Below are 19,577 nucleotides of genomic sequence, written 5' to 3' on the forward strand. Positions count from 1 at the left end.
GTCCTTCTTCTTAACAAAGAAAAACCCCGCTCCGGCGGGAGAGGAAGAAGGCACCACGGTACCGGCGTCGAGAGAAACAGACAGATAATCCTCGAGAGCCTTACGTTCGGGAGCCAACAGAGAGTATAGTCTACCCCGAGGGGGAGTGGTCCCCGGAAGGAGATCAATACAACAATCATACGACCGGTGAGGAGGAAGAGAGTTGGCTCTGGACCGACTGAAGACCGTGCGTAGATCATGATATTCCTCCGGCACTCCTGTCAAATCACCAGGTTCCTCCTGAGTAGAGGGGACAGAAGAAACAGGAGGGATAGCAGACATTAAACACTTCACATGACAAGAAACGTTCCAGGATAGGATAGAATTACTAGACCAATTAATAGAAGGATTATGACATACTAGCCAGGGATGACCCAAAACAACAGGTGTAAAAGGTGAACGAAAAATCAAAAAGGAAATGGTCTCACTGTGGTTACCAGATACTGTGAGGGTTAAAGGTAGTGTCTCACATCTGATACTGGGGAGAGGACTACCATCTAAGGCGAACATGGGCGTGGGCTTCCCTAACTGTCTGAGAGGAATGTCATGTTTCCGAGCCCATGCTTCGTCCATAAAACAACCCTCAGCCCCAGAGTCTATCAAGGCACTGCAGGAAGCAGCCGAACCGGTCCAGCGTAGATGGACCGACAAGGTAGTACAGGATCTTGATGGAGAGACTTGAGTAGTAGCGCTCACCAGTAGCCCTCCGCTTACTGATGAGCTCTGGCTTTTACTGGACATGACATGACAAAATGTCCAGCAGAACCGCAATAGAGGCAAAGGCGGTTGGTGATTCTCCGTTCCCTCTCCTTAGTCGAGATGCGAATACCTCCCAGCTGCATGGGCTCAGTCTCTGAGCCGGTGGGAGGAGATGGTTGAGAAGCGGAGAGGGGAAACACCGTTAACGCGAGCTCTCCTCCACGAGCTCGGTGACGAAGATCTACCCGTCGTTCTATGCGGATGGCGAGTGCAATCAAAGAGTCCACGCTGGAAGGAACCTCCCGGGAGAGAATCTCATCCTTAACCTCAGCGTGGAGTCCCTCCAGAAAACGAGCGAGCAACGCCGGCTCGTTCCAGTCACTGGAGGCAGCAAGAGTGCGAAACTCTATAGAGTAATCCGTTATGGATCGATCACCTTGACATAGGGAAGCCAGGGCCCTGGAAGCCTCCTTCCCAAAAACTGAACGATCAAAAACCCGTATCATCTCCTCTTTAAAGTTCTGATAATCGTTAGAACACTCAGCCCTTGCCTCCCAGATAGCTGTGCCCCACTCCCGAGCCCGACCAGTAAGGAGTGATATGACGTAAGCGATCCGAGCTCTCTCTCTTGAGTACGTGTTGGGCTGGAGAGAGAACACAATATCACACTGGGTGAGAAAGGAGCGACACTCAGTGGGCTGCCCAGAGTAACATGGTGGGTTATTAACCCTAGGTTCCGGAGACTCGGAAGACCAGGAAGTAGCAGGTGGCACGAGACGAAGACTCTGAAACTGTCCAGAGAGATCGGAGACCTGAGCGGCCAGGGTCTCAACGGCATGACGAGCAGCAAACAATTCCTGCTCGTGTCTGCCGAGCATTGCTCCCTGGAACTCGACGGCAGTGTTGAGAGAATCCATAGTCGCTGGGTCCATCTTGGTCGGATTCTTCTGTTATGCTGGTGAATGAGGACCCAAAAGCGACGTAATAGAAACAGAGTCTTTATTCCAGTATCAAACAAACAATGATTCTCCTGGATATATCAAAGGTAAATCCAAGACAGGAAACTGAAATCCTCTCGTCAGAAGAGAGGAACGACAGGAGACGCGACCACAGACTGCAGGTCGCTTCAGGAAGGCACAGGCCGTAGCTGACCTAGACACCTGCTCACACGCAGCATCTGAAGAAGGCAAAAACACGACAGGGCGGAACAAGGACACAGGAACAGCAAACATCAAATAAGAATCCGACAAGGACAGAAGCGGAAAACAGAGGGAGAAATAGGGACTCTAATCAGAGGGCAAAATAGGGGACAGGTGTGAAAGAGTAAATGAGGTCGTTAGGAGAATGAGAAACAGCTGGGAGCAGGAACGGAACGATAGAGAGAGAGAGCGGGAGAAGGAGAGAGGGAGGAGGAGAGAGAGAGAGAGAAAGAGGAAAAGAACCTAATAAGACCAGCAGAGGGAAGCACAGGGACAAGACATGATAATCAATGACAAAACATGACAGGAAGTGTCAATTATAATGTCAAAAAATACAGCCTGGCATTTCTGTACTCGAGCAAGGAAGGTTGAAATGAGAGAGGTAGAAAAAGAGAAGAAGAGAAAAGGAAGGAAAGATGAGGAGAGAGAGAGAGAGAGAGAGAGAGAGAGAGAGAGAGAGAGAGAGAGAGAGAGAGAGAGAGATTGGTTTGGAAAGTGCAAGGCTATTGAAACAGACACAATGAAGAGTAACTTGAGCTCAGTTCAACCCCAGTACTGTCCGGCGCAAAGCTCTTTCCATGAGCACAGCAAACAGGGTAGGAGAGGACAATGTTTGGACAACTCTTTTATGCAATGTGACATTCTGTTTAATTTCAGCAAGATGTGTCTGGAAGAAATGTCCCTGAATGCAAAACAAGCCTAAGTACTTGATATTGGGAAGCGTAACTGTAAGAGAAGATCCAGCTGTTTCTCCAAATCCATCCATATACTGTAGTTTACACTATTTTGTAGGCCGTCATTGTAAATGAGAATTTGTTCTTAACTGACTTGCCTAGTTAAATAAAGGTTAAATATTATTATTTTTTAAGTAGTGAAATCAACACCAATTGCATAACACAAGAGCAAGTCCATTCAAACACATTCATTCAGTTTCATTCAGTGAAAACGCATTTCCATTCCGTTCCCTTTGACTCCTGGTGCAGGGTGACTTCCTGGAGATTCTTTATGTTTATGACATCACCCGTCCAATCCATGTCCTGATCTCCTTCTAGGCTGACAGACAGGAGGAGGCGTATTATCATGTGGTCTACTGCAGGATTAAAGCCTGTCCATGGACCTTAATCTGTTTGTCAAACACACACACACACACACACACACACACACACACACACACACACACACACACACACACACACACACACACACACACACACACACACACACACACACACACACACACACACACACACACACACACACACACACACACACACACAGATGGAAAGAACTGACCGGGTGAAAGAGGGATAGAGGGATCATGGAATAGTAAACTACGTGTGTTGAATGCTGTTTTGTGTCAAAAGGGGATGAGAGAAAAAGGGAGTGCTATTGTTCTTATTATTTTACCTCTCATACTGCTAACTTCTGACTTAGGCCTTAACCGCAGTTTGTGTGTGTACGTGCAACTGTGTGTGCGTGCGTGTGTGCGTGTGCGTGTGTATGTGTGGCCATAGGATATGGTCATATTGTTCTGGTGAGATGCTATTTGTAGGAGTGTGTTTACTCTCTCTGGCTCTGAAAGACTCTGAAGGAGTACACAGGGTTCTAGAACCAACCACAGAATGACCTTCAGAACACAGCCAGCCAGAACCAGCCACAGAATGACCTTCAGAACACAGCCAACTGAGGGATAACTGCTGCTTTTTTTCTGAATTCTTACCGTAAACTCCATTCCCTTGGGTTTGGAAACACACCCACTCTGACTGCCTGGCTGGCTAGTGTGTCGCTGCTGGTATTGAATAGCACACAGCTTGTTGGACTTGGCTTCAGTGAGTCTCAAGCCTCAAGAATCAATGATGATATAATAGACGATTGTTCTGTTAATGATTTCATGGCAAGACCAACGACTGTAATTTCCCTTCTGAGAAATATTTCAAAAGGAACCTCAAAACCATCCACATCTGATATCTCCTTAAATGGTGGTTGTCTGTTCAGTCTTACAAATGCTGCATTCAGATGTCCTTCTCATGATCATCTGATGTTTAACTCTTATTTAACATTGGCTGGCTCTAGGACTTCTTTTCCAGATCATAGTTAGATCCCACATTGTCACCACACAGACATAGGACAGCCTCAATGCCTTACGGCCTCCTGTTGATCAGCCAAGACCACCCTGCTGAATGGATGAAGGATTATGTGGATACAAGTTTGCTTACATCAAAGATCATATCTTCGCTCTTGACACATGGCAAACAGTCTATTAGTCAACTGCTTCAGTGAGGAAGCCCTGCTTGTCTGGAGACAGTGTGGGTTTAGGTTTGACTCAGTGGGTGTGCTACTGTATGTGTACAGTATACCAATCACGACTCTCTGTGGTTCTTCTATCCACAGGATTACTTAGTAGTGTATGTTTGTATGTGTGGAGTGGAGCCCCTAAGTATACTTGGATTGAGTCAGGCTATTCCTTTGATGCAGTGGTTCCGGTGCTGACGGTGGTGTGTGTGTGTGTGTGTGTGTGTGTGTGTGTGTGTGTGTGTGTGTGTGTGTGTGTGTGTGTGTGTGTGTGTGTGTGTGTGTGTGTGTGTGTGTGTGTGTGTGTGTGTGAACATCCTCAGGGGTGGCTGAGTTCAAAAACATAGTGTAAATACTCGGGGCTCCTGAGTGGCGCAGCGGTCTAAGTCACTGCATCTCAGTGCTAGAGGTGTCACTACAGACCCTGGTTTGATTCCAGGCTGTATCACAACCGGCCATGATTGGGAGTCCCATAGGGTGGCGTACAGCGTCGTCCGGGTTAGGGTTGGGTCGGGGTAGGCTGCCATGGTAAATAATAATTTGTTCTTAACTGACTTGCCTTATTTTGAAAATAAAAATAAATACAGTACAACATTGAGTGGGGTTGGATGAGGAGAAGTTTGAGGCAATCAACGCCCCCTTGTGGGAGAATATACTAGTACAAAGTCTTAAAAGATACACAGTCCATGGAAATCATAGGTCTGCTTTGATATAAGCATTTCGCTACACCCGCAATAACATCAGCTAAATATGTGTATGCGACCAATAAAGTTTGATTTGATTTTGATGCAGTGGTACAGCGACAGCATACCCGACACAAAGATATATGACTACGAAGAATGGAAGAGAGACAGTGAATATACATAGAGAGAGCCCCGATAGAGCAGACTAAATCTGAGGCTGTGTCCAGATGGGCAGACAGACAGTGGACACAGGGCAGGCTGTGTCCAGATGGGCAGACAGACAGTGGACACAGGGCAGGCTGTGTCCAGATGGGCAGACAGACAGTGGACACAGGGCAGGCTGTGTCCAGATGGGCAGACAGACAGTGGACACAGGGCAGGCTGTGTCCAGTTTGGAGGGCACGTTGTCTGTTTGTGTTAGACTGGCTGGCAGCATCACCAGCATTAGGATCAGCCAACTTCCCAATAATGAAAGGTACTCAATAAAGCTGCTTCATGCGCTCTGCTCTGAGTCAGATCACTGGGTTTATCTGTAATACGGCTGCAATGTGTCTGTGTGTTCTGAACTTCTGTCTCACATCTCTCCTCTCCCTGTCTCCAGCTGGCAGGCGTAGCGCGGTAGGGGGCGGTAGAGAGCATGGCTGAGCCAGGCCAGCCCCAGGAGAGCAGCAGTCTGCAGAGGAAGAAACCTCCATGGCTCAGAGTGGACATCCCCCCACAGACGTCCCTGGATGAGCCCTCAACATTCATACAGGTATGATGACACATCTCTCTCTCTCTCTCTCTCTCTCTCTCTCTCTCTCTCTCTCTCTCTCTCTCTCTCTCTCTCTCTCTCTCTCTCTCTCTCTCTCTCTCGCTCGCTCGCTCGCTCGCTCGCTCGCTCGCTCACACACACACACACACACACACACACACGTTTGTTTTTACTATACTTGTGGGGACCAAACAATTGATTCCCATTCAAAATCCTATTTTTCCTAACCCCTATTTTACCCTTAACCAAACCCTAACCGTAACCCCAAAACCCTAAAACTAAACCTAACCCTAACTCCTAACCCTAACCCCTAACTCCTAACCCTAACCCCTAACCCTAACTCCTAACCCCTAACTCTAACTCCTAACCCCTAACTCTAACCCCTAACCCTAACTCCTAACCCTAACCCTTAACCCTAATTGTAAGCCTAAACCTAAGCCTAAAAAACCCATTTTCCTTGTGGGGACCAGCAAAATGCTTTCCTTGTTTCACTATCCTCAGGTCCACACAAGGAAAGTATAACCAAACCACACACACGCACACACACACGCACACACACGCACACGCACACACACGCACATACACACACACATATACACACACATACACACACACACATACACACACACACACACGCACACACACACACACACACACACACACACACACACACACACACACACACACACACACACACACACACACACACACACACACACACACACACACACACACACACACACACACACACACACACACACCCCTTACTTTCCAGATACAATGCAACTGGATAAACACAACACAACACACTTATACAGGTAGAGCACACACCCCACACACATTCATACATACATGTACAGTTGCTGTAATCTGGTCTACACACAGGTTCAATACAGATTCAATACAAGCGTACAATAGAGACCAGCTACAGTTAATCCACTCAGCTATTGAGGTGCAATGTCTTCTTGTTGTCTGGTGTGTGTCGCAGCCGGTGAAGAGGCAGGGGTTCCTGCGCAGTGTGAGCATGCCTGGCGAGAACATACAATCAGGCATCGCAACCTTTGACCCCAGCAACCATCTCCAACCCCCCTTGCAGCGCCAGCCCTCCATCACACAGACCATCAAGAGGTGAGACCACACACACGTACACGTGTATCACACACCACACCTTCCACTCTCCTTGCTTCTGCATTACCTGAATATCTTTTCTAAATAACACTAACTTTTACGAACTGACTCTTACTCTTTTCCAGCTGATCTGAACTTATACTCTTTTCATTTCCCTTTTTACTCCTCTCCTTTATTTCCCACTCTCTCTCCTTTCTCTTGGTGTCTCTTCCTTCTCCTTCCCCATCTGCCTACCTGCCTCCCCGGCTTTCCTCGGTCTGGTGTGTGTGTGTGTGTAGTGAGAAGAGGGTGCATTTCAAGCGGGTCAACACGGTCCCTCCTAAGGGCCAGAGGGGCCCCCGACGGGTGTCTGTGCTCCGCAGGCGCTCCTGTGTCCCCAAACTGGTCACCCGCCGCCGCTCGTCCATCCCCAAACAAATCATCAAGTAAGAGTGAGAGAGGGGGGGAGGGGATGAGGAGGAATATGAAGAGAGAGAAGGATGAAAGAAGGAACAAGGGAAGAGAGAGAAGGAAAATATTAAGATAATGTGTCAATACAACAATGTAAGAATCCTCAATACGACAATGTAAGAATCCTCAATACGACAATGTAAGAATCCTCAATACGACAATGTAAGAATCCTCAATACGACAATGTAAGAATCCTCAATACGACAATGTAAGAATCCTCAATACGACAATGTAAGAATCCTCAATACGACAATGTAAGAATCCTCAATACGACAATGTAAGAATCCTCAATACGACAATGTAAGAATCCTCAATACGACAATGTAAGAATCCTCAATACGACAATGTAAGAATCCCCAATACGACAATGTAAGAATCCTCAATACGACAATGTAAGAATCCTCAATACGACAATGTAAGAATCCTCAATACGACAATGTAAGAATCCTCAATACGACAATGTAAGAATCCCCAATACGACAATGTAAGAATCCTCAATACGACAATGTAAGAATCCTCAATACGACAATGTAAGAATCCTCAATACGACAATGTAAGAATCCCCAATACGACAATGTAAGAATCCTCAATACGACAAAGTAAGAATCCTCAATACGACAATGTAAGAATCCTCAATACGACAATGTAAGAATCCTCAATACGACAATGTAAGAATCCTCAATACGACAATGTAAGAATCCCCAATACGACAATGTAAGAATCCTCAATACGACAATGTAAGAATCCTCAATACGACAATGTAAGAATCCTCAATACGACAATGTAAGAATCCTCAATACGACAATGTAAGAATCCCCAATACGACAATGTAAGAATCCTCAATACGACAAAGTAAGAATCCCCTGAAGAAATAACGCAAACTTCCAGCAATTCGCTCACCAAATCATGTGTCAGAACAACACACAGGGACCACATCTGCTGTGTGTCATGTTTTCATGTTTTTGACTATGTTCCATGACGCATAGAGGATACATTCACACGTTCCACCCACCACCCCTTATACACACACACACACACACACACACACACACACACACACACACACACACACACACACACACACACACACACACACACACACACACACACACACACACACACACACACACACACACACACAATGACTCATAAAGAGTAGCTACCTGGCCTCCCACATCAAGGCCGCTGTGAATCCATCGGAGCTCCATGTAGCTGGTTTGTGTGTTCAGCTCATTGTGTGACAGTGGACCAACACCAAAGACAGCTACCTCTTCAAAGGCCTGCCTGAACCTTCGCATGCGAAAGGTGGAACCACGGTGTGTGTGTGTGTGGTCCAGTTGGCTCCTGTAGGACTCTATCAATAGCATGACAGTAGCACAGTGAGGGGGCACTTGTACTGGCAGGCTAAGGCCTGTGAGAGGGACAGGAATGTCAGCAATGCTAACTTTCTATTGACAGCTATTGTCACACCTATGGAGTTATATTCATAGACATGATGATACAGTATGTGACTGACTGAGTTTGAACCCCCCCGTGTTAGCAGTGTGTTACAAGACTGTGTTAGCCTGCTGAGCGAAAGGCATTAGTTAACCTTTTTCATGCCTCACCCTAAGGTAGTTTCCTCATGATCATGCAAGGGGTTCATGACTTTGCAGCGTCAATTTTGTGTGCATTCTTTCTCTCTCTCCACCCCTCCCTCTCTCTCTCTCTCTCTCTCTCTCTCTCTCCTCTCTCTCTCTCCCTTTCTCCCTCCCTCTCTCTCTCTCTCTCTCTCTCTCTCTCTCTCTCTCTCTCTCTCTCTCTCTCTCTCTCTCTCTCTCTCTCTCTCTCTCTCTCTCTGCCTCTCTCTCTCCCTCTGTCTCTCTCGTCCTGTCTCTCTCTCTCTTGTTGAGACAGGTCCCACACACTCCCTCCACCGCCTGATATGTACAACCTACCTTGTTTTTTCTCTCCTTGTAATCTCTCTCTTCCTGGGAAGTGCTGGTATGTTAGTGGGAGCGTTGCCCAATTTACACAAACTCCCCAAACAGGGGGGGGGGGCAGAGAAAAAGGGAGAGAGGAGGGGTTAATAGAAAGAGAGGGCTGAAAGAGAGAGAGAGAGAGAGAGGCATGTAGAACTAAGTGTGTTAGGGAGGTGGGAACAGAGATTCACAGAGAGCAGATATGTAGATCCGTTGTCCATTCCCACTGAGGATCAGGCAGCTAGAGAGGGAGGATTCATGGAGATACAGGCGGAAAGATTTCACAGCCTCAAGTTCAGAGAGACAATCTTCTGTTGAATTAAAAGGAATCCTGGAGAGAGAAGACAGATACTGGAGAGAGAAGACCGTTTTGAGGAAAACTGGATACTCAACACTTCCAGGCACAGTAGACGGATCACAGATCATAGCCTGGAGGTTATGGAACTGAAGACAGCAAATCCCTGTAATAGATACAGACTAGAATATCACACTGCGTCAAGTTTGTCTCAAGTTCAGAGAGCAAATCTTCTGTTGAATTAAAAGTCTGTTGGATTCTATTTCCAAGCACAGTAGACGGATCACAGTGCTGCAGGAGAAAGACAATTATTTTGGAGTCACACTGGAGGTCAGCCAGCTTCTAGACGACACGTTCTCCTAGTGTGATCATCTGGTCTGAGGATCATCAATTTTGCCATGCCGTTTGATTGACCCCCTCTCTGGGAAGAACATACTACTGAATGGAAGTACATTTCACATCAGCACCCAGTGGATGTATAGCAGCTCTCAGCCTCAACTGACCTTCAATTATTCTCACCAGCTGTGAACCAGAGGGTGACGTGGGGTCAGATGTTGGACAGGGGTTAAGGGTGAGACCAGGACATTATGTGGTTGTGGCTCCAGGCTGCTGTAGCTCTGTGTGAGCCAGAGGCATGACCCTACCTGCTTCCTGGGACTGGGATGGACTGGACAGGTAAGAGGACTTTGGGGGGGGGGGGGCAACATGGGAATGCCTGGACAGGAGGACTAGAGGGAAGAATGGGGAGAGGTGCGTTAGTGTGTTGGAAAGGTATACAGAGGGGAGACAGGAGGAGGGCAGGGGGAGACAGGGATGTGCTGGACAGGTAAGACAGTGTGGGACTGGGTAGAGGAACATGTGGGAAACAGGAGGGAGGGAAGGAGTCGGGGAACAGGAAAGAAGAGAGGGAGCGAGAGGGGAGATTAGAGGAGAGGATTTCCAGCTGTGCAGGGATCCCTGACAGTATTTTACAAAGGAACCGTTGATCTTTAGATTTTTCATAGTTGATGGATGCTTGTTTCTACAATGTTAGGTGCTCCAATGTGACCCAAATGTAATAGAACAAGGGAAATAGAACATGCACGGATCAGTGTGACATAAATAAGGATGTTCAACCCTCACTAAATGTCTCCCCAAGCTACACATGACCTTTGTCTGTATGTCCCTGGTAGTGGAATAATACCAGGAGCTTCTGGCTCTACTGGCAATAGCTGTTGCTTGTTATGATCTCTGCCGGTCTCAGAATGATTGGAGAAAGTGGTAGCATTGGCTATCCTTATAGGGCACTACTTTCTCTTGGCATCTTTGTCTTTCTTTGAGTGGCAGATTTATTGCTTTGTGTGTGACTAGTCAGCTAAGCTTCCCAATCAGAGGTAGATAATGATTGTGAATGAAATAGTACACTGTGTGCACCAACCAACCCTACCTTTAGGATATCAAAAAGCCTATTGATGTAGGGTGATGTAGTTTCAATCGTTGTCGCTTGGCAGACTGGTGTACTCATGAACCAGTTGTTGTTGTGTTATTTAGTTTGGGTGTGACTGTGACATGCACACACATCCACACACAATCACGCACATTCAAATGCAGACACGCAAGCGTGCACACCAGGGTTTCCGTTAGCCGGTAATAGCCAGCTTTTGGCCTATAAAAAATAGAAAAGCCGTTAAGTAAAATTGCCGCCGGCCAATTGTCAGGGGGAAGAAGAAAAAATCCCATTGCGAAATAATTCCTTTTAGCCTATTCATTTATGGAATTACCAGTTGATGTAAATACATTTGACTGGTCTATTGGTAGATTTGCATAATTTTGTGGAATTAAATTTGCGCATGTGTAGGCTACAGTATATTCGTTATGTATCTTATTTTCACTACATGACAAAAAGTATGTGGACACCTGAACATCTCATTCCAAAACCATGGGCATTAATATGGAGTTGGTCCCCACTATACTGCTATAACAGCCTCCTCTCTTCTAGGAAGGCTTTCTACTAGATGTTGGTACATTGCTGCAGGGACTTGCTTCCATTTAGCCATAAGCATTAGTGAGGTCGGGTACTGGTGTTTGGCGATAAGGCCTGGCTCACAGTTGGCGTTCCGATTCATCCCAAAGGTGTTTGATGGGGTTGAGGTCAGGGCTCTGTACAGGCCAGTCAAGTTCTTCCATGCCGATCTCGACAAACCATTTCCTTATGTACCTCGCTTTGTGCACGGGGGCATTGTCATGCTGAAACAAAAGGGCCTTCCCCAAGCTGTTGCCACAATGTTGGAAGCACAGAATTGTTTAGAATGTATGCTGTATCATTAAGATTTCCCTTCACTGGAACTAAGGGGCCTAGCCCGAACCATGAAAAACAGTCCCAGACCATTATTCGTTGTACACCAAACTTTACAGTTGACTATGCATTCGGGCAGGTAGCGTTCTCCTGGCATCCGCCAAACCCAGATTCCTCCGTCGGATTGCCAGATGGTGAAGCGTGATTCATCACTCCAGAAAATGCGTTTCCGCTGCTCCAGAGACCATTGGCAGCAAGCTTTACACCACTCCAGACGACGCTTGGCATTGCCGCATCAGTGGAGACTGCTGAGGGGAGGACGGCTCATAATAATGTCCGTAACGGAGCAAATGGAGTGGCATCACACATGGAAACATGGAAACCATGTGTTTGATGTAATTGATACCATTCCACCTATTCCGCTCCAGCCATTACCACGAGCCTGTCCTCCCCAATTAAGGTGCCACCAACCTCCTGTGTTGTGCATGGTGATCTCAGGCTGGTGTGCGGCTGCTCGGCCATGGATGCCCATTTTATGAAGCTCCCGACGAACAGTTCTTGTGCTGACGTTGCTTCCAGAGGCAGTTTGGAACTTGGTAGTGAGTGCTCGAGGACAGGCGATTTTTACGTGCTACGTGCTTCAGAACTCGGCGGTCCCGTTCTGTGAGCTTGTGTGGCCTACCACTTCGTGGTCGAGGCGTTGTTGCTCCTAGATGTATCCACTACACAATAACAGCACTTACAGTTGACCATGGAAGCTCTAGCTTTGACGGTGCCATGTTGAAAGTCACTGAGCTGTTCACTAAGGCCAGTCTACTGCCAATGTTTGTCTATGAAGATTGCATGGCTGTGTGCTCGATTTTATACACCTGTCAGCAACGGGTGTGGCTGAAATAGCCTAATCCACTCATTTGAAGGGGTGTCCACATACTTTTGTATATCTAGTGTATCACACCATACAGCATACAGTTACAAAGCATTTGAACAGTAAATCAGTGAAAAGTGAAAAGTGAAAAGTGAAAAGTTGCTGCTGCAGGACCTCAAACGGCAACTGAAGGTAGGCTTCATCAGCGCGTCACACACCAATGAGCTGGAGGCAGTAGGCTATGCATTTTGAAAACGTAATTATTTGAAACCTGAATGTTTTAATACGTATTATGAGGCATGTCTTACCTCGCTTCAAAGTAGCCTATTATATCTCCTCTCTTTCTAAATTTCTAACAGATATTTTCATCTCTGTCACATGAAACCACTTGCATGTGCAGTGCCCTTTTGACAACCGTGTTCATTATGGAATGAACATTCACGCGTAGCCTACTGCCTTGTGCACATTGCTATGAAGAAATAATAGGTTATCAACATTTTAAGCTAAACATTCTGATCTGTTGCATCAGACTCATTGCCTAATTTTCTTATGTAGCCTAGGCTTACTGGTTGTATGAATTTGGGATCTTTCGTCCCACAACTCCCAGAGTGTTTGGAACAGGCTATTCCTTGACAAGTTGACCAATAGAATAGGTTAAAAAAAAAATTATATTGAGGATAGTAGATTGACATAGGCTTGTGATGTTGCTGTTCGTAACACATCTTGTTGACTGAGGAAAAGTAAATGTGGCCAGTTATTCTTACATCTTCAAAGTGCACATCAGAATTCGGTAAGAAGCACCTCACATTGTTTCATCCTGGACTTGCATGTTCTGTTAATATGAATGACCATCATCTAAATGTGATTTCTGTCATTCTGAGCACCTTCGGTGGACGCCCTAATCAGGTTACACACCCAATGCATTTGGGTCTGGCAGATTTCTCAAATGTCCGGTAAATTCAAATTAAATTCAAATTAAATTCAAATGACCGGCGCCCCATTTTCCTAACGGAAACCCTGGTGCATACACACATGCACACACTAGGTTTGTAGCCTAGTGAATCAAGGTGTTTATTTCCCTAGAAACAACCCTCTACAGAGTAAATGAGTCTTCCCAGAACCTCATCTCACAGAGTGTGTTTAACTGTAAAGATGGACTGCATGTTTTCTTCTTCTGTGGTGTTTACGTATCCTGATACCCTGAGAGCCTCTCTCTGTCAATCACCACCACTCAGTCTACCCCCCCCCCCACCCCCCCCCAACCCTGCTAAGCCCTCTCAACCACCATTCCCTCTAAGCTGCGCGTGTGCACGGGACTGCCGTGCAGCTTAGAGGGACTGCCACGCAGAAGAAATATCAGCCTGTGCAGAGAAGTAACAGATTGAACTTCACTCAACTTTGTAGAGTTTTCCCCGTTAGTTAACACGATCAACGTTTCCCTTTACTGTGGGAATTGTGATCGAATCAATGCAATATTGGCCACTTTCAATGCAACATACAGAAACAAAACTAACTATGCAAGACTTAGTATACAATACTAACTATGCAAGAGATTTTTTTTAGGCAGAATGCATCGGAGTAGGATTCTATTGCATTGACAGGCACGTCTCAGGCCTGTACTCTACGCAGACTGGTGCGTCATAACCAATCAAAGCTGCAGTAGGCCTACATGCAAATTGACCATTACCATATTTGGATCTGTGCCTTTCACTTTGAACTGGACTGTTTTTACAGCATGAGCAGTCATGAGTAGATTGTTTGAGATCAAAGCGAGAGCTGCATGTAGCCACGTGTGCACATTTGTTAATATCCTTAGCTAGTTACTGAGTTATTAGCCCAGTTATAGATAATTTGTAGTCAGCAATGGGGGTGGTTGCTTCCTACAAGAGCACAAAATGTGTGCATTTCTAGCCATCTTTGAATAGTAAAGAGCTTTTTTTGTCTTAAAGGGGCAGTGTTGTATTTTGAGACACTAATGAATAAGCTAAGTAGCCAATAGCTAGCCAATAATGATGCATTTTATTTTGTAAAGGGGTTTCTTGCATCAAACAACACAACAATATTTTCAGTCACCTCCTTGTCTGAAGACCAAGTGGGATAAACAGGTTAATGTCATGCTCTGCATGCAGGCCTACATTGAACACCACACATTGGCTGCTACTGTAGGCTGAATGATATAACAGCTATTTCCATGTTAAAATGTTATGGGATGTGTTTTCTCCATTGTGTTTTTGATGGTAGGCCACTCTGGCAGGCCTACATTATGATCAAACAGCCACAGTAGCCTACTTGAACACGGTTCAATTGTTCAATTTTCACAATGTTCAAGTTTGCGCTCAGCAGACGTGAAATTTGCTCAGTGCCTATAAGAATTTGAGGGAACATTGTTCCCAACCTAAACCTGTGACCCCCTCTTAAACATTACTCCCTCCTGGGAGGATTCTCCCTCCCTCTCTCCCCTGACGGTGCGCAGCCTTAAAAGGCTTCCCCAGCTGGCTGGTTTCTCTCTAATGATTGAGACTGTGTTATTACTGAATGTTCTCTACTGTAAACACTCCTCTACCCTCTGACCCACATCCTTCACAGAACACTTCTCCTCCTGATTTACACACTCTGAGACACTCCTACATATACAGAGGGTCACTAGGGGAAGACATACACATGCAGTGTAATGCACACACTAATACTAATGCATACACTCACACACACACACACTAATACTAATGCATACACTCACACACACACTAATACTAATGCATATAATCACACACACACACACACACACTAATACTAATGCATACACTCACACACACACACACACACACACACACACACACACACACACACACACACACACACACACACACACACACACACACACACACACACACACACACACACACACACACACACACACACACACACACACTAATACTAATGCATACATTCACACACACACACACACACACACACACACACACACCCACACACACACACACACACACACACACACACACACACACACACACACACACACACACACACACACACACACACACACACACACACACACACTAATACTAATGCATATACTCACACACACACACTAATACTAATGCATACACTCACACACACACACTAATACTAATGCATACACTCACACACGCACACAAACACTCACACACACACACACACTAATACTAATACACATGATCACACACGCACGCACGCACACACACACTCACACACACACACACACTAATACTAATCCACACGCTCACACACGCACACACACACACACACACTAATACTAATGCATACACGCACGCACACACTCACACACACACTAATACGAATACAGACACTCACACACGCACACACACACGCACACACACACTCACACTAATACACTACTAATACAGACACTCACACTAATACAGACACTCACGCTAATACAGACACTCACTCTAATACAGACACTACTAATACAGACACTACTAATACAGACACTACTTAGCTTTATGTGTATTGTATCCAAGCAATTGGAAAAAGTGTTAAGAGTTTTGAAAAATTAGCATTTTGATCATTGGTTGTGAGTTTTGTGTCTAGAGTTTTGAAAAATGACATCAAGGTTCTGAAATTAGTGCCAAAGTGATGGTAAAAAAAAAACGGTAATACTCCTAATACAGACACTACTAATACAGACACTACTAATACAGACACAACTAATACAAACACTACTACAGTTTTTAACAATCACTTTGGCACTAATTTCAGAACCTTGTGGTCATTTTTCAAAACTCTGGACACAAAACTCAAAACGGTCATCACTTGTAACACAGTCTGTACAATGTTCAAAACATTGCATTGTGCATTCATATCTTTAAAGAAACCTTGCACTTGCAGAATCATTGGTTAAAATAACTAATTTATCATGAAATACCATAGGAACATTCATTTAGATCACCCACACACAAGATACCGATAGTTTCACTTTGTAGTTGTTCGTCCAATCATTAAATATTGTAGTACAAAATATGTGATACATGTTTCATTATGCTACTACACGTAAATACATCACTGTAAAATGTAGAGTAGAGAGAATACTACAGACACAGTGGAATCATTGAACAAAATATGACATTTATTGATGAAATACAATAAAATCACAACATAGGTTTCTTTGAATCAAAGCAAAAATAATTAGCTACAAAAAAAGAAAAAACAGTTAAAGGTCAACTGCAGTGTTCCTCACCTGGCTTACTGTAAAAAGCAACACAAAAGATTGATTACTGTACTTCGATATTTCCATCAACACTGTCTTGTGGATTTGACCACAGGTTCTCATCCACATCACAATGGATGTTTTCATTAGCCAAACATCTTGGGAAGAATCTTTGGGCATGGCGAATCCAGGCCTGAAACTAGTCTGCCGTGATTTCATTGCATGCGTCATTCATGGCCTGGAGAAGGGTGGCTTGTTCGGGAGGGCGCCTATCATATACCTTCCACCTCCATGTGGAGAAAAATTCCTCAATCGGGTTAAGGAAAGGAGAGTATGGGGGTAAGTACAGGGTGGTAAATTGTGGTTGGGCCTGAAACCATGCTTGCACCATTTGAGCATGGTGGAACCTGACATTATCCCACACAATGACATAGGTCATGCCATCACCTCTACAGACCTGACTTAGCTCATCAAGGATGAGCTAATCTAAGCAACTTTGACCGTGGTATGATTGTTGATGCCACACATGGTGATTCCAGCATCTCAGAAACAGCTGCCCTCCTGGGATTTTTACGCACTACAGTCTCTAGAGTTTACAGAGAATGATGCGATAAACAAAACACATTCAGTGAGCGGCAGTTCTGTGGGCAAAAACACCTTGTTAATGAGAGAGGTCAGAGGAGAATGTCCAGACTCATTCAAGCTAACAGAAAGGCCACAAATGCTCAAATAACAGCTGTTTAAAACAGTGGTGTGCAGAATGGCATCTCTTAACGTACAACACCATGAATAATTCAGGCTGTTGTGGAGGCAAAAGGGGGTCCTACCCAGTACTAGATAGGTGTACCTAATACAGTGGCCGGTGAGTGTACAGTAATGTTTGTCAGTTTCCATAAAACTATGCATTAAGAGTAATGCAACAGTTACTTATCATTTTGAGCAGTTGTATCAATTGATAGTTAGATCATTGTAATGAAATGAATAGACAGTCATTTCAGATGTAATGTGTGAATTGCATTTTGAAATGGTAATACTTTGATGTTAAGTTGTGTCATTTTGAACAGGTGATTTTAGTTCAATGAACAAATGATCTTAGCTTTATGTGTATTGTATCCAAGCAATTGGAAAAAGTGTTAAGAGTTTTGAAAAATTAGCATTTTGATCATTGGTTGTGAGTTTTGTGTCTAGAGTTTTGAAAAATGACATCAAGGTTCTGAAATTAGTGCCAAAGTGATGGTAAAAAAACGGTAATACAGACACTCCTAATACAGACACTACTAATACAGACACTACTAATATAGACACTCCTAAAACAGCCACTACTAATACAGACACTCCTAATACAGACACTCCTAATACAGACACTCCTAATACAGACACTCCTAATACAGACACTACTAATACAGACACTACTAATATAGACACTCCTAAAACAGCCACTACTAATACAGACACTACTAATACAGATACTACTAATACAGACACTACTAATACAGACACTACTAATACAGACACTTATACAGACACTCCTAATACAGACACTCCTAATACAGACACTCCTAATACAGACACTACTAATACAGACACTCCTAATACATACACCACTAATACAGACACCACTAATACAGACACTCCTAATACAGACACTACTAATACAGACACTACTAATACAGACACTACTAATACAGACACTCCTAATACAGACACTACTAATACAGACACTCCTAATACAGACACCACTAATACAGACACCACTAATACAGACACTCCTAATACAGACACTACTAATACAGACACTACTAATACAGACACTACTAATACAGACACTACTAATACAGACACTCCTAATACAGACACTACTAATACAGACACTCCTAATACAGCCACTACTAATACAGACACTACTAATACAGACACTACTAATACAGACACTAATACAGACACTACTAATACAGACACTCCTAATACAGACACTCCTAATACAGACACTACTAATACAGACACTCCTAATACAGACACCACTAATACAGACACTCCTAATACAGACACTACTAATACAGACACTCCTAATACAGACACTACTAATACATACACTCCTAATACAGACACTAATACAGACACTACTAATACAGACACTACTAATACATACACTCCTAATACAGACACAAATACAGACACTCCTAATACAGACACTCCTAATACAGACACCACTAATACAGACACCACTACATAATACAGACACCACTAATACAGACACCACTAATACAGACACTCCTAATACAGACACTACTAATACAGACACTACTAATACAGACACCCCTAATACAGACACCCCTATTACAGACACTACTAATACAGACACTACTAATACAGACACTACTAATACAGACACTACTAATACAGACACTACTAATACATACACTCCTAATACAGACACAAATACAGACACTCCTAATACAGACACTCCTAATACAGACACTACTAATACAGACACTACTAATACATACACTCCTAATACAGACACAAATACAGACACTACTAATACAGACACTACTAATACATATATCCACTAAAAGAGGAAAGAGGAGACTTTATTCTCCCAGGTCGTTTTCGTCACTGGGTTTGATGTGAACGTGCATGTGCGTGTGTGTGTGCTTGCGTACATGCATGTGTGTGCATGCATTGGGTTTGTATTGTGTGTGTCTGAGCATG

General features: G+C 44.4%; 1 protein-coding gene across 4 annotated transcripts in view; it reads left to right on the top strand.

Moving 5' to 3' along the window:
• Nucleotides 1-19,577, top strand: part of rhbdf1b (rhomboid 5 homolog 1b (Drosophila)) — a 56,776-nt gene that overhangs the window by 22,621 nt on the left and 14,578 nt on the right. For 2 of the 4 annotated variants that reach the window (XM_071409725.1, XM_071409726.1), the window contains exons 2-4: nucleotides 5,514-5,666; nucleotides 6,655-6,794; nucleotides 7,073-7,219. In XM_071409725.1, coding sequence (XP_071265826.1) covers nucleotides 5,550-5,666; nucleotides 6,655-6,794; nucleotides 7,073-7,219 — 404 coding nt within the window. In that variant the 5' untranslated portion in view covers nucleotides 5,514-5,549. Of the gene's footprint in view, nucleotides 1-5,513; nucleotides 5,667-6,654; nucleotides 6,795-7,072; nucleotides 7,220-9,369; nucleotides 10,176-19,577 lie in introns of those variants that run through there. The other 2 variants (XM_071409727.1, XM_071409728.1) reach the window with 2 other exon arrangements.

This window comes from Salvelinus alpinus, chromosome 7, assembly GCF_045679555.1.
Source record: "Salvelinus alpinus chromosome 7, SLU_Salpinus.1, whole genome shotgun sequence".
Lineage (NCBI taxonomy): Eukaryota > Metazoa > Chordata > Actinopteri > Salmoniformes > Salmonidae > Salvelinus > Salvelinus alpinus.